The sequence below is a fragment of the Telopea speciosissima genome, chromosome 10, assembly GCF_018873765.1.
Source record: "Telopea speciosissima isolate NSW1024214 ecotype Mountain lineage chromosome 10, Tspe_v1, whole genome shotgun sequence".
NCBI classification, from domain to species: domain Eukaryota; kingdom Viridiplantae; phylum Streptophyta; class Magnoliopsida; order Proteales; family Proteaceae; genus Telopea; species Telopea speciosissima.
The window spans coordinates 49,896,177-49,912,229 of record NC_057925.1 but is presented as its reverse complement, the minus strand read 5'-3'; the positions used below and the strand labels follow the sequence as shown (position 1 = coordinate 49,912,229).

The window sequence follows — 16,053 nt, the reverse complement described above, 5'->3', positions numbered from 1 at the left end:
TATATATAATGAACCAAAACCTAAAATTAATTAGGACTGTCTATGTTTTAAATCATTAAAATTGAAGTAATAAAATGTTTAGATTTTAAATTAAGGAAGGATACCCATGTAGGTGACGTGGACGAATTCACAAGAAACGAGACAGAAAGGGGTTTTCATAGAACCAACGGACACGATGCAATGTGAGTGGAATATCATCATATTATTGAGTTTTATTGCACTTTATGATTAATCATGTTTCATTGCATCATGATTTATGTTTAAGTGAAATGTATTATATTATATGTCTTAGAATGTTTTAAATGATATATCTTATTTATGATGAGATTTTAAGGCTAATATGAATTTCATGAACGAAAGATTGAAATAAATGTTAGACTCATGGAAACGAAAGGAATGGAATGGTAAAGAACCCATGTGACTACCACCCCTTTCCAAGAGGGGGTTAGGTACTGGATGAGGTGTACAGATGCTAGAGTGTGATCCTTCCCGGGTTACGATGCCCGAATCGGGAGTAGATCATGCCTAGTGTGACGGATGTCCTCCCGGGGTTACGATGCCCGAACTAGGAGTAGACATAGTATATTCCGAGATAGCCCTTCCCGGGTTACGATGCCCGGAATCGAAGTAGACTATCCCTTATATACCGATGAGATTAGTCCCTCCCAGGGGTTACGATGCCTGGAACTAGGGGTAGATTATCCATTGTTCGTGATATGGCGGTCCTCCCGTGGGTTACGATGCCTGGAATCGGGAGTAGACCTTAAGTTTATGGCGCTTATGACGACCTCACTTTCTACGCATTTGAGTGGTAGTTCACAATGACCAGACCAAATTAATTAAATGATTTATCTTAAGAATTAAAAGATGTACTATATTTTCATTGAGCATGTTTTTAGTGTTATTTTCAAATGCCATGCATGATTATATATCTATGATCAAATGTATAATATGTTCGATTCTATCATCCATGTTTCTTGCATCATAATATGACCGTATTCTTCTCACGGGCTAGTTGAGCTCACCCCTCAATATTTTACAGTGCAGAGCAGCTCACATGGAGTGTCACTATACGGAGTGCGTTAAGAAGGCTAGGGAAAATACTTGATAATTCCCGAGTAGTGGATCCTTGATTTAATAACGCTTAGAGTTATTTCTTTTCTTTTATGATTCAAGACAGCTTGGTGAGTTTTAGTGTGATAGTAGGTGGTCGTAGCATTAATGTAATTTGAAGAATAGAATGGGATGTAATGCTTTATGATGATACAAGTTGTGTGATGACTTAAGTAAGAGGTTTTTAGACTATGGTTATGTGAATGAAGTTCTTTTTAGATTTCGGTCATTGATGAATTACTTAGAATGAATAACTTCACTGTGCATTGAGGTGATATAGGCTTAGTTTCCACCGCAATTCAATGATATTTGAGTGATTGATTATCCGCTGCCAATGAATTAAATGTAAGTGAGATGGAAGACCGGTCGTTATCACACGGCGCCCGCGAGGGCCAGCACCCATATCTCACCCGGATTTGGGGGCGCTACAACCTTGGTAACCTCGAGCTCGCAGCCTCCTCCCTTGGCAACACTGGCATCCAAGTCTTCATCTATGGCGTCCTCGTATGTATAAATACTCTTATATAAGACATTCATTCTTCATTACTCTTCTCTCTCTCTCTCCATTATAGATTCATGGGGAAGTGTTCTCTGTCCAGAAGCATGGTTCCTGCATCTGCGCGAGAGTCAATCTGCGCCTCCCTTTTGGTTCAATCTATAGGGGCAAGAAGATCAGTTTATTGGGAGAGGAGAGAGACACAAGAGCGCTGGCATGGGAATCACTCTCAAAATTTTCTTCTTAGATTTATGGGAAAAAAAAACGTTACCTGGTCGCATGGCTCTTGTGTCTACAGACTCCAGGGATTTTTATCCTTGCAGGCGTGGTGCACTGTCCAGTACACCACACTTGAGAATCCAACTGTTAAAACATGGGCAGTAGTGTCTTCTTATCTTCTCAAGTGTTAGGTGTACGATTGGATTCTCAAGCACTGTCCAGTGCACCACACTTGGGAGGATAAAAATATATATGAGACTCCAGACACAAGAGCATGTGAAAATACTACCTTGCGGATCTTTATCCCCTTCAGTTCCCTGCCTGGCCTAGTCCCCAGTGCCCCTAACAAAGAGGGCGCAATAACCACCCTACCCCTGTCCGAACACTCTGCCTGAGTGGGGTCCACTCCCTCCTTATTAGAGAGACTGGGGAACTGGGTCGAGCTGGGAACTGGAAGAAATAATTTTCTACTACCCTGCCCTCATGAAATATGAAATTACATGTATTAATGCCCCTACGTGATTTTGATGTACTTAGTCGTGTATGAATTTGTGTGTTTGCTATGTCATTCAGCTGGGAATGGGGAGTGCAGTGGAGACCCTGTGTGGGCAAGCCTATGGTGCATCCAAGTATGAAATGCTAGGGATATACCTTCAGAGATCAACGATCCTTCTGATGCTAACTGGGGTCCCACTCACACTGATCTACATCTTCTCCAAGCCAATCTTGATACTTCTCGGCCAATCATCAAGGATCGCATCGGCCGCTGCCATGTTCGTGTACGGCTTGATCCCTCAGATCTTTGCTTACGCAGCCAACTTTCCAATGCAGAAATTCTTGCAATCACAGAGCATTGTGGCTCCCAGCGCCTACATATCGACGGCTACGCTGCTTGTGCATTTGTTGCTAAGCTGGGTAGTGGTGTACAAGATCAGGCTTGGGTTGTTAGGGGCTTCCTTGGTGCTGAGCCTGTCATGGTGGATCATAGTGGTGGCCCAGTTCATATACATCGCCAAGAGTGAACGCTGCAAGCGCACCTGGACCGGGTTCACCCTACAAGCTTTCTCCGGGTTGCCCGATTTCTTTAAGCTATCAGCTTCTTCGGCGGTGATGCTGTCCTTGGAGACTTGGTACTTTCAGATTCTGGTTTTGCTTTCCGGTTTGCTCCCAAACCCGCAGTTGGCTTTGGATTCACTATCTACTTGGTAAGTGAAAAACTGAAAAACTTGGCGCTCTCAAAAGTGAACCAAAACTCTTAAAAAAACAACAAAAGAAGTGACTCAAAACCGAAAACCAATCGTTTGAAATCGAACAGAACCGGAACTAATCGATTCAATTTTGGTTTTGATTATTAATCTTCATTCTGGTTCAATTGTGAATCGAAAACTGTATATTCCAAACAGATAAATCGAATGGAAACAAAATAAATCTTAAATTGATAAACCAAACCCAAACTTCAGTTGGTCCAATTCAAAACCATTAAATCCATACAACTCTTCAATTTCGAGAGTTTAGATTTCTGGTGGTTTTTATGGTGTTGAATATGTAATTTATGTTAAAATATAAAAGATGGACAGAAAGTATAACACTAGACATATAATATACGAAGAGCAAATACAAGATCTTAAAAAAAAAAAAAAAAAAACAGTAAATACAAGATTTATCTGATTAATATGACAAATAGTATGATACCGAAATATTCTTGTAGAAAGAAATGCACCAACGACAAATCATCTTTTTATATTTCAACAATCCAAAGATTTTTAAATGTCCCAATTCTACAATCCGGGTCGACCATGCACCTATATATCCAAGATAAAACAACTCTCAAATCCCATAATTTGCAGTTTCAAATGAGATTACGTACGTAGGGAGCCCAAAGGCTGTATTCACTAACTCATCGACATTGACAGACTACTGTGGGGAAGAAAATAGTATTTAAGATTGTTTTTAAAATAATATTAGAGAAATAGACAAGATCTCCTCTTTTGATATAGGAAAGAAAGAGACACTAATAAGGGATGTCTCCAAAAGATATGTTCCAAACATATATTTTCCCACAAGGTTTGTATATTAGTCATTCAAACAAGTCTTCCAATAGGCACACTCATTGGCTATTTAAGTGTATATTAGGAAAAGACTCAAACCTCTAACACACCATTTATAAAACAAGATAATATTTTGAATCTTTAATTTTGAAAACATTTAAAATACAACAATTTAGGTTCTAAAAAATTCAAACCAGATACCGAGACAGAATGCATTCTATTTCAATAAATTGAAATCGAATAGTATTCAATATGGTTTTGATTTTGGTTTATAACAATTTCATCATGAATCGAATCGAACTGATAACACCCTTGGATTAATCTTTTTTCTTTTTTCTTATATTTACAACTAAATAAATTAAAACATTTTTCATTTATTGTAAACTAAATTGTATGAGTATAATATATGATTGTGCAGCATGACGATAGCTGGGTGGGTTTTCATGATCTCGGTTGGGTTCAATGCAGCTGCAAGGTTGGTCTTTTTCCCATTATGTTTATTCTCTAGATTGATATTAGTCTTAGGCTGCGTTTGGTATATATGCAGTTTAGGTTGATTTTACATTCTTAGATGGTAAAAATAGTTATTTTTTATTATTAAAAAATATTAAATCGATCTAAAATATATTTTAAAAATGCATACCAAATACAACCTTTTATATATATATTCCTTGTAACAGTGTGAGAGTGAGCAATGAGCTTGGAGCAGGAAATCCAAAATCGGCAGCGTTCTCAGTGATGATAGTGACTTCAATATCATTCATAATCGCAGTGATCCTGGCTATAGTCGTGTTGGCAATGCACCATTATATTAGCTATGCCTTCACAAGTGGTGAAATTGTTGCTGATGCAGTCTCTGAGCTTTGCCCCTTGTTGGCCATTAATCTCATCCTCAACGGAATCCAACCTATCCTATCAGGTATATATCTACTAAAGTTTGAATAAAAAAGTAGTATTAGACTTTTGTTTTCTCGAGTTAGAAACTTGTCGGCATGATTTGTGTTATATTTGGTTCAAAAGAAAATACTATGACTGGTGGGAGGACAAAATGATCACCCTCCAATACATGAAATTAATGGTGCCAAAATCAACTGCAACTATAGATTGAATTACCGGAATAATAATCTTTCCGGCCAAACCAGACCAGACTGGTGATTTAGAACTTAGAACAAACACAGCTAACAGAGAAAACTAGTGAAAATGAGAAAATCTTAACACACCTGAGCCCAAGGGAAATGGCGGAAGATGGCAAAAGTGTCGGTGACTGCCGGATTGAAATTGTTCATGACTTCTCCCTCTTAATATTATTGTATCTAATAGAGATTTTATTATACTGTTAATGAAGGTGTGGCTGTTGGGTGTGGTTGGCAAAAATTTGTGGCCTACGTTAATGTGGGATGCTACTACGTTGTTGGGATCCCTTTAGGGACTGTTCTTGGTTTTAAGTTCAATTTTGGTGCTAAGGTATGAATGACATATAGGTTCACTCTTAATAAATTATACTCACATCATGACATGAAAGGATATGAAGTGACCATGAGTAAAACGATATTAATGTTTTTTGGGGGCGTTATTTGATTATTGTAGGGAATATGGTGTGGGATGATAGGAGGGACTGCAATGCAGACGATGATTTTAATATGGGTTACTTATCGAACGGATTGGAAAATGGAAGTAAGTCTCTCGATTATTTTTGTGTTTATTGATTTGCTTGATCTATTTTATGGTTCATTTTGGTTCCGTTTGATTGCAAGGGGAATTAAAGGGACGGGAAAGAAAAATTTTCAAACCTAAAAAAGAAACTTTTGTGATCATTATCCCATGTGATTGTATAAATTACTAAAATTTCTTACAATATTTAGTAATGAAACATTTTACATGTAATTTTTATTTTGTATTTTATATCAAAGGGTTACATGTAATTTTTATTTTGCATTTTAAATCAAAGGGAATTATGATGATTTAAAAATCAAAGGGAATTGAATGCAAAATAAAGTGGAATTTAATAACCAAATATGGAATGATTTGGAGTTAGTGATAACGTCACATAGGGTAATGATTACAAAATTTTCTTTTTTAAGTATGAAAATTTCACTTTCCTTCCCTTTAATTTCCCTTGTAACTAAACAAGGACTAATGGAACTTATGTTTCTTTATCTGTTATTTCTAAGTTTATACACTACAAGGAAAGGGCACTAACAAAGGCGCTTTTATGATACTTGTAGCCGCGTAAAAGCTAAAAACTTATAGGCGGTAGCCAGAAGTAATTAGTTATGCCCCTAAATGTCTGATTTTTTTTTATTTTATGAAATTAATAGTAGTTCTTAGTTACCAATACTAAAAGATATATTTTTTAAAGGAGAGAGAACTTTGCTTGTTCGCATGGCCTGTGTAGGAGAATGTGCCCAGACATCTAACATTGGGGTGGGGATGGTCATTTCCCCCCACCCCCTGTGTCTGGGCGTAGGGGCACACGACTAAGTAGTGTTCTATTATCCATTTTTTTAACTAAAAGAACAGCGCTCTCGGGCTCCAGTGCATAGGCTCATTTCATTGTTATATATTTTACCGCCTGCCTTCTCTCCTTCCCTACACCAAGGGATACGATGAGGACGAGCTCATCTGGACCACCAACCAGTGAGGTTTCATGTATCCTCAGGAGATGTATCATCCGTTGACATTGCAGGTTTGGATAGAAAGAAGGGGGTGGAGGCAAGGTCGAAGGAGGTGGGGATCAAGTTGTAGAAAGGGCGGGGCAAGGGATGGGAGCGGGCAGTGATGGGGGTCGGAGTTTCAGGGAGCAAGGGAGGGGAGCTACAGTAGGGGGTGGTGGAGGGGGAGGGGGAGGGGGAGTTGCAGTGTGGAGCGATGAATGGGGATTGAGGCGAGATTGTAAGGGATGGTGGCGGGCAGTGATGAGGGTCAGCATTTAAGGGAGCAGGAGTGGGGGAGGTAGTGGGGAGGGAAGTTGTAATGGATGGGCCGGGGCGAGGGATGGGAATGGGGGTAAGCTAGTAGGGAGGGTAGGATAGGTAGAGGCGGGGAGGGAGCGGGCAATGATGGGGGCAGGAGTTTCAAGGAGCAAGGTGGGGACAGGTTGGGAGGTGAGGGGAGATGCAGTTGGGGGCTAAGGAGGGGTTGGGTAGGGAACAGAGGCACACAGACTAGTTTGGTTCCTCTACATGTACCAATAGGTGAACGTACATCTGAGAACCAACCACCTATCCTATTTTTGCCATTTACAAGAGGAGGAGGGGTTTTTATGGAAACAAAAATAAAATGTGATTTGCTCTGAGATGTACATTCACCTGTTGGTACGTGCAGATGATCCATTCTCCACACAGACAAGGTGGAGATGGGGTAGAGGGTCTTATTTTAAATATATATATATATATTGCCGAGGTTAATTTATTTACCACCAATAATAGATTTTAACATGCTGAGCTTTTTAATTAAAAAAAAGTTTAGTAGCAGTAAAATTACCATTGCTAAATCTTCATACACGTGCTAATACCACCCGAATTCATTAGCTGCAATACAATTTCAAGACGGATTCCAGTGGAGAAAAACCATCAATAACAGATTTAGCAGCAGTTGTAATTACTGCCTCTAAATTCAAGCTTTCTTGTACTAGATGGTCTTGTGGTGAGAAGAATTAATGCTCGTAAAGGATTTAGCAGTTTAGCTAAAGGTCATATTTCTTGTAGTGAAGAAAATTTTCACCTATTATACTTTCCTATAATTCCAACATTATTACAGTAGTTTCCCATTGGAATGTTGTTCCAAGTTAATCATTTCAAGCATTATTTCATGACATTCGAGTATATTATTTGATATTTTACCCCAAAAAAAAAGAGTATATTATTTGATAATCATATGTGTATACATATACTCATTTTGATCGTATTTTGATAGGTGGAGAAAGCCAAGAAACGCTTGGATAAATGGAAATTAATGGAAGTAACACCAGGAAATTAAGGCGCATCAAGCTAACAACAACACAAGCTGTCCATCTCTAGACAATCATATGTAGGCCATAAGGTCATGGCACCAAGAATTGTAAGGTCCATTTCTTTGTTTAAACAAAACAATTGAAGTCATGTGCCACAATGTAATTTAGCTAAAATGTTTTTGTACTAAATAGTTCACTTTTTTAACTATTTGCCTATTTGGAAGGAGTGCAATAGTGGGATATGATCACCTATTTTGCTCAGCTAGCATAATAATTTGCAAGATTTAGTTTCGGTTGAATTAATGTTTAATAGGGGTATTGTCTGTTTTTTCTGGGCTAGACCCTCCAGCTCCCGTTACGGTTGGAGGAGAGTTAGATCTGGGGAGGTTAGTCTTCTATGCCTCTACTTGTTATATTTGGTGGGAGAGAAATAAAAGAAAGCGGACCCACTCTTCCCTACTGTTTTCTGTAGTTATGTAAGTCCATTGAGTTTGAGCTTCGCCATAAAATCCTCCCCATTGATTCCCCCTACTCTGACACCTTGAGAAACAAGCACATTGTAGATTCCTGGGATATCCCTGTCCAGCTTATGCTGCCCATCCTAATTAGCTTCAGCTGACATCGATCCTTTGTTTTCTCTTTGTATTTTGTCTCTTTTTTGAGCTTCTTCTTTGGGTGGGCAATACCAAAAGGTGGTTAAATAACAAAACTACCCCTAAGTGGTAAAAATGGTAAATATGACTAAACATATATTTTTTTTTATCAAAGAAAACTTGAAAACATTCTCAGGTGATTTTTAACATCCAAAAGGTACTGACACATGCAACATCTTAAAGCTAAAATCCCAATTTTACCTTAAATGTGGCAAAATAACCAAAGGTTCTCTTTTTTTGAGCTTCTTCTTCGGGTGGGCAATACCAAAAAATAGTTAAATGACCAAACTACCCCTAAGTGATAAAAGTGATTAATATGACTAAACATATTTTTTTTATCAAAGAAAACTTGAAAAACTGACATGTGATTTTATGCATCCAAAACGTACTGAAACATGCAACATCTTAAAGCTAAATATCCAATTTTACCCTAAATACAGAAAAATGACCAAAATGCTCTTTTAGGGAAAAAAATGCTATTTATACAAAATGTACCTTTTATAAACATACATGGCAAGGATCCATGTAGCCTACCCCATTTAATTGGGATAAGGCTGAGTTAGGGTTTCCAAATTCCGTCAATATATCAATGGTGTTGTCATCAACTAGTTGACAACAACCATGTTTTTAAGGATTGTATGTGAATGGGCTCAAAGAATGTTGGACAAGAAATACAAGGTAATGTTGTTTTTGTAGTTTGAAATCGCTTTCCAAAAAGATTTTTCAAATTCAATGTTAATGGTGTAAGTATGGGTAATCCTGGCTTGTATAGGAGGTGTTTGCAGAGATCTTCAAGGTAAATTTTAATATTGCTTTTTCTGAAGTTATTGGTCGTTCCTATGCTGGGGTTGACAAGCTTTTCTCATTATGCCTTATCAGAAAAAAGAGAACCTTGAAAATTATGTACTTAATCTGTTTGAGAAAAAGAGAAGACTAATTAGTACTTAGGGTTAATTCCAAATGCCCCCCTAAAAATAGTCAAATGTACGGTTGTTTTCCTGAACTTTCACTAATATAATGTGCCCCTTGCTTTCTAAACTAAGTATCAATATAATCCTTCCGTCAATCTGAGACGTTATGTTATAATGGATCCTAGATTTTGAAAATTTATGAACTATTCTGTCCCTTAATAAAATAAAATGATCAAAATAACTTTACTGAAAAAAAAAAAAAAAAAAACCTACAACTCATCTTCCCCAAATCGTTTAGGGTTTGGGGAAGATGGGCTTTTGAATGAAAAATGAGTTTGAGATATTGAATCCCTGCAACTCATCTTCTCCAAATAAAAAAAAACACGGCTTTCAGGGTGTTTTTTTTCTCACCTCAGAGACAAGTTAGAAAGGAGTCCAACGATGTCCGAAGCTGCTTACGGATTACAACAATGGAGAAATGGCGAATCACTTCACATCGCCTGCTCAGGCACTCTCCGAGAATTATACCTGGGACTTCTCCAAGACCTGGTTTCGAGGGATCAATCCAACGTTCAGGTTGAGTTTACTTGGTCGATTAACTGTAATTCCAACCAGTCAAAACTCGCGAGATTATCTTCTTCCCAGCTGCACTTTGTTTGAATTTTAAATGGATAATTCTCGAATTTTCTTTGTACGGAATTTCATAGATTATTTTCCCCCTTCTCTACTTAATTTGTGTTAATTTCCAGAGATTGATCACAAACATAGCTGTTGCTTGATTCATTGACCACGGAGATTACCAAAACAGTGGAACAATGTCAGGATACTTTAAAAGTTTCAAGACATTTGATTGCTTTCTAGCTTCGTGTTATGTATCGTTTTCATTCTAGGGTATTACAGATGATTCTTCTGGAAATAGTTTACTGGGAAGAGTTGAGTGACACTCCTTTCTTTTCATCTTTTGGGGGAAAAAGCAAAAGATGTTTGTGTTTTTTATTCTGCTAATCGAAGACACTTTTGCAGGTTCCAAGGATAATCTCGGAAGAGCAGAACGATATTTTCAAAATGAAAAGCAGAACGTTGTAACATATTCCCATCCTTTAAGAGATTCCATTGGAAACCTTCAAAAATTTCCGGCAAGAAATTTGTACAAAACTTACGGAATCCATTGTCGTTCTTTTGCTTCTGGGGCTGCAAGAGTTCAGAGGAACCCTTCATTTTTAAGGGTAAATTCTGATGACATTGCGTTTTTTAAAGAGATATTGGGGGAAAAAATGTCATTCAAGACGAAGATAGGCTGTTAACAGAAAATGAGGATTGGATGCGGAAATATAAGGAGGCGTCTCAATGTGTCATTACTTCTTCCGTTTTAATCCAACACTGTCTCTCCTCCCAATCCACCAGAAGCACCTCCACCATGTTAGGGTTCACACCACCAATCCTCCTCCTTGCCTCAACCCTCAAGCCTTCTTCAAATCCAAATCTCAAACCCTTTATCTTTCTGTTTCTCATCTTCATCCCCATTATACAACCTTCAATCTTCACCAACATCAGCAATCCTACCGTCACAATCTCAATCACCGCCTGTTGCAATCAACACCACAACATCATTTGTAACCCATCAAAATCAAACCCACCATAATGCGAAAGAGAATAATGAAATCCCAATTAAAGGAATTGATACAAAAAACCTGCAACTCATCTTCCCCAAATTGGGGTAGATGAGTTGCAGGTTTTTTTTTTTTTTTTTTCAGGTAAGGTCATCTTGGTCATTTTATCCTATCTAGCGGTAGAATGGTCCATCAAAGTTCAAAAACTGAGATCCATTATGTTATAACGTCTCTGTCTAACGGTAGGGATCATAATGGTACTTAGTTTGGAAAGCAGGGACACATTGCATTAGTGAAAATTCAAGGAGCAACAGTACGTTTGACCATTTTCAGGAGGGCGTTTAGTTACTACTATTTTGTTTTCTTTAAAGATCCTAAAAGTAAATGTCAAAAGACTGTGGCTACTGCCATTCAACCCTTCAATTGTGGGTGGGAAGTAGAAATCCCTAACTTTCAATACTGATTGATGCCCTTGATCGACCAAGCATTATCGTGAGTACTTTAGAGTTATGGAAGCCCAAATTTCCCAAAAAAAAATAAAAATATATATATATATATATTTATGCCAATTACTTTTTTTTTTTTTGGGTAAGGAAAAGATGAACAACTACTACAGTTTTGGAACCTCCACTGCTCCACGTCTTTAGTGTTGGGAGAAGAGATATTTTCCTTCGAGTTCGGAACCTCTCCAACGATATTGTACTATTGAAGACGATTTTTCTCTTATGACTTTCTCCTTATGCCACATTTTCTATTTCTTAGAGAAACCTCTGTTACCATTATTATTATTTTTATTTTATTTTATTTTATTTTCCTTCTCTCTCCCTCTTTTATAGGAATTCATTAAAAATTACTCTCTCTTTATTATTCACACCTATGGAATTTCATTGAAGAAAATCAGAACAAATCAGAAAAGGACAGATCACGCAAAGGAGCTTGCTGGAATCTCTTGAGAGTTTGCTCGAGTTCTCTCCATGCTGGTTTTTCTTAAGAGCTTGTAAGTAGGGATGTAAATGAATAGCCGAAATCCGTTTTCCGTATCCGTTTAGCACTATCTGAATCCGTCCAAAAGCTAAACGGATGCAGATACGGATACGGATAGGCTATAGCTATCCGAAAAGCTATATTTACATGTAAACGGATAAAATATCCGATCCGTATCCGTGTCCGTATCTGTTTAGCACTATCCGAATCCGTCCGATAGCTAATCGGATGCGGATGCAGATATAGCACTATCCGAGCCAAATCCGATCCGTTTACAGCCCTACTTGTAAGGAGGACAATGGATTAGGTCAAAAGAGAAGGCAAAACCCAAATGAAAATATCGGGCACAATTTTGTCCAACTTGTGCCAAGAAACGTAAAAACATGTGGGACATGTTCTGTCAAACTTGTTCCATGACCCATAAATTTCAATCTATGTTTCTAAAAATACTAAAAACGAAACAAGTTTATCAAGCAGTTTGTAGGGTGTTTCTCCGTTTCTCAGAATAGAAAAAACACCACAAATAGTTTCTCCCTAACCCTGTTCCTTGGTCCTCGAAATTTTTAGGGTTCAACGATGAGCAGAAGGTTGCGAGTTTTGTTGCCATTATTGGCTCGAAATCTATACAAAAAATGTTAATTAACTAGAATAAAAAAGGAAGAGGACAGAAAGATGGCCTGAGTCGAACGAGGTTGTTCTGTCCTTAAGACAATATTTGCACCCTTCTATTCCTGCAAAGGGTTGCAGCAAACCTGCCTCCCAAGATAAATCAGGCTGGACTGATTACTGGTTGCAGAGACAGTAATCACTTGAAGCTATCAGAGAATTGTATTGTACTGGACTGAGAGATTTTGTGGCCCATTTATAGGCCCACAAGGCTTGTTCGGATGGGTCACACCCATTGGCTCATATGGCTTGATCTGACAGATCATGACTATTGGGCTAGGCTCTCATGGCTGTACGTGTGGGCTGCAACCATTGGGCTCAACGTTGAACCAAGGGTTGCACCCCTCCCTTTGATCAACCACCGATCTAATGGTCAGATCCTAAGCACCCTTTGATCAGACACCGTCGATCCTGAAAAGATTAAGGCGACATACTGCGATGATCGAAGTGCAAAGTACGTCATCAAAGTGCCACATTGCACCTCTCGCACGCGCACGCACTTGGACGGTCACCGTCCTCGATCGCAAGTGTATCGTACAATCTTTTCCAAACATAACATGTGATAATAGCTCACAATCATATATAAATCAAAGGAAACACTTCTCTGTAACCGATGTAACCAAAGGAAACATCTATTATTTGGAAAAATTCCAACAAAAAACTCATTTTCCCCTTCGTTCTTCTCTCATGGTTGAACCCTAGATTTCACAAATCTCACAAATGTCTTCTATTATTCAGGATTTTCAGAATTTTATGTTGAGTATTTTGTGATTTTGCTGATTGTAATGTTTTTCGGTAGTTAATGTTGGATTTTATGTTGGGGATTATACATGCTCATTGCAATGGTTTTCAGTAGCTCATGCTTGGGGGTTATTAGATGAAACTCAAAGAACTCTCGTGAAATTGTTTTTATTCAATTTATTTATTCTTAATCTCAACATGTTATTGCCAGCATCCTTGGTTTTATATAGATTCCATGTGCTGCTACCATCATCTTCCTAGTGCCTTGCTATATCTACCATAAAATGGATTTAAAGTATCCATTTGTGTCTAAAATTGTATTTGGCTCTTGAGTAAAGCCAGAGGTTGGGTCTGGATTCTCTTAATCCTAAGAAATCCAATATTGATCCCCAAATGAAGCCAATTGAATCCTGACAAATAAAATGAAAGTATCTTCATTTTCTTCTACTAAAAATTAATGTAAAATACCTGAACCCTGGTAAAGTTTAGATGCACTTATAGACTTGGCAATTCTTGAAGCTTGAAGGGTTGTTACAGTACTGGGCATGCCTATGCAGGGTATGGGTATGTAACAGAGAGGAAGGCCTAAGGATGGGTAGGTAGGTATAGACATATAGTTGCTGAACAGATGAAGAGTGCCCCTTTGATTTGGCTAAGTTAAATGTGGGTGGGTGGATGAGATTGAGAAGAAAAAGAAAGAATTTTCATTGAAGAAATAAACAGAGCTGTATAAACTATAAACCCACTCCTGTGTGTAATAGAAAAGATTATTGTACATTGATGCTGTATGGCTGAGTGAGAGACTTGATTCAAAATCATAGATTTCCATTTGATTTCACAGGAACACAGCAGCTCCACAGCAACTCCTAGATATTCAGCTTCTCTTCTTCTTCCTTTCCTCTTCTTTTCTTATGAAGTTCTTGCTGAATCTAGTTGTATCTTTCTCTAACACAGACATCCCTTTTAATCACTTGTTTATGTTTTTTTCTTTTTATTCATTCTGTGGGTCCCACGATCATTATCATCATCTTCTTTCCTTCATTATTCTCTTCCTTCTTCTTATCAGAAGGCGACGGTCTTCACCGCCCATAGCGCACTGCCTACCCACAGCCCCTGCTCTTCATCTTTCCTTACTCCCCTCCCGTGTTCTCCTTGAAGTGGAATGAATCCAATTGTATTCTCTACTCCCTCCCCATGTCACACCCCTGCGCTCCAATCACCACTACAAACCTCTCTGCATCACCATTGTTCGCACACTCCTACGCACCGCCTTTGTTCATCACTGCCCTACCCCAGCCATAGCACCTAACGCCGCTCAACCCCTCCCTGAAATCCTGCCCCACCCCCTATGACGGGGACTCATACTTACGGGGGTTATTCTGATGTGATGGTTGGTATACCGTCTTAATGCCAGAAAATCTGCCTCTTGATGCTGCCGCTTCCCTATTGTGTATGCTGGAAAATCCAGGCCAGATTCAGGTGGTTCTTTTTAGTTTCTTATGACCTCAAAAGTTTGAAATACTGGGCTTCTCTTCAAATTTAAGAAAATTTTAAGAAACTAAGATCACCTAAGAACCTATTCGCAGGTTGGGATGAAAGAACTCTGCTCCTTTCGTGTAATGCCCCTTGCCCAGTTATTCCCGGCACCAGACTGTTCAAAAAACAAAGTAATCTGGACGGAAGATCTGGCCGTACGAGCCAGTCCGTACGCTATCCATGGTTCCAGGCTCCAGATCCATGAGCACTACACGAGGAACAAATCTTCCGCAAGAAGCTTCATTGTAGTAGACATTGACGCGTTCCAGTTGCAGATCTGAGGTACCAGTGTACCTTCTGGTCGGATCTATGACATCCTCATCACAAACAACCTCCTAGAACTTCGATCCGATCTGGTTACTGCATTGCCCACCTTGAACGTGAAGGATTTCTCTCATTTTACTGTGAAGAGTGAAGAACCTTGAAACGAGAGGATTGATTCAGAGAGATCAAGCGAAGAAACAGAGTTTGCTTGCGTTGGATCATCTTCCCCATTTTTGGGTAAATTTGGGTTTTACCCTTAAGGGTATTATGGGAAGTTCATCCTTCTGTAAGGGTAATTTCATCATTATAAAATAATTAACAGCCAATTAACTGTACACACCTAACGGAGTGAACTAAGTTGAAATAAAATAAAAAATAAGGAGTGTCTGTGATATTTTTCCCAAGTTTGAGATGTGTATGACATATTGCATACTTAGAGGGGATGTCCCTGAAATTTACCCAAATTTAAATAAGGGATTGAAAGAATGAAAATTTTCAATCCTCTCCTATCTTCAAAACTAGCTGGCTCCGTGAGGAAAGGGGAGATTCGAAACGCTGATTTAGGCCATTAACATCAGAAGTTGTAGATCTGCATCGCTTTCGGCTTCAGTACTTTCCTCTTCTCATTCTAATTTGCCCCCCTGAACCCACTTCCTTACTGGCTGCTAAACCCAAGTGGCTCTTTTCATCCAAAATACAAAAACAGAGGAGGAAGAATTGAACATTAAAGAAGAGGAGAAAAGAGTTGAAGCATCTCAACAATCTCAGCCGTCTACTCAGGCAAGTCGGATTTTTGTTTTTCTTTTTGTTTCCTTTACCACTCTCTCTTTCTGTGGCTGCCGTTGAATTGACCCAGTAAA

The 16,053-nt window shown here is 38.6% G+C and overlaps 2 protein-coding genes across 2 annotated transcripts in view; both read left to right on the top strand.

Moving 5' to 3' along the window:
• LOC122643694 (protein DETOXIFICATION 40-like) overlaps positions 1-7,854 on the top strand; it is a 39,145-nt gene extending 31,291 nt beyond the window's left edge. The window contains exons 3-7 of the mRNA XM_043837290.1: positions 4,295-4,351; positions 4,557-4,795; positions 5,222-5,340; positions 5,464-5,550; positions 7,792-7,854. Of these exons, the coding sequence (XP_043693225.1) occupies positions 4,295-4,351; positions 4,557-4,795; positions 5,222-5,340; positions 5,464-5,550; positions 7,792-7,854 (565 nt within the window). The remainder of the gene's footprint in view (positions 1-4,294; positions 4,352-4,556; positions 4,796-5,221; positions 5,341-5,463; positions 5,551-7,791) is intronic.
• A 1,971-nt stretch (positions 7,855-9,825) lies between these two features.
• LOC122643693 lies at positions 9,826-10,696 on the top strand. The gene is made up of 2 exons (XM_043837289.1): positions 9,826-9,968; positions 10,416-10,696. Exons 1-2 carry the CDS (start codon positions 9,863-9,865, stop codon positions 10,694-10,696), a joined length of 387 nt encoding a protein of 128 aa, XP_043693224.1. The 5' UTR covers positions 9,826-9,862.
• The last annotated feature ends 5,357 nt before the right edge of the window (positions 10,697-16,053 follow it).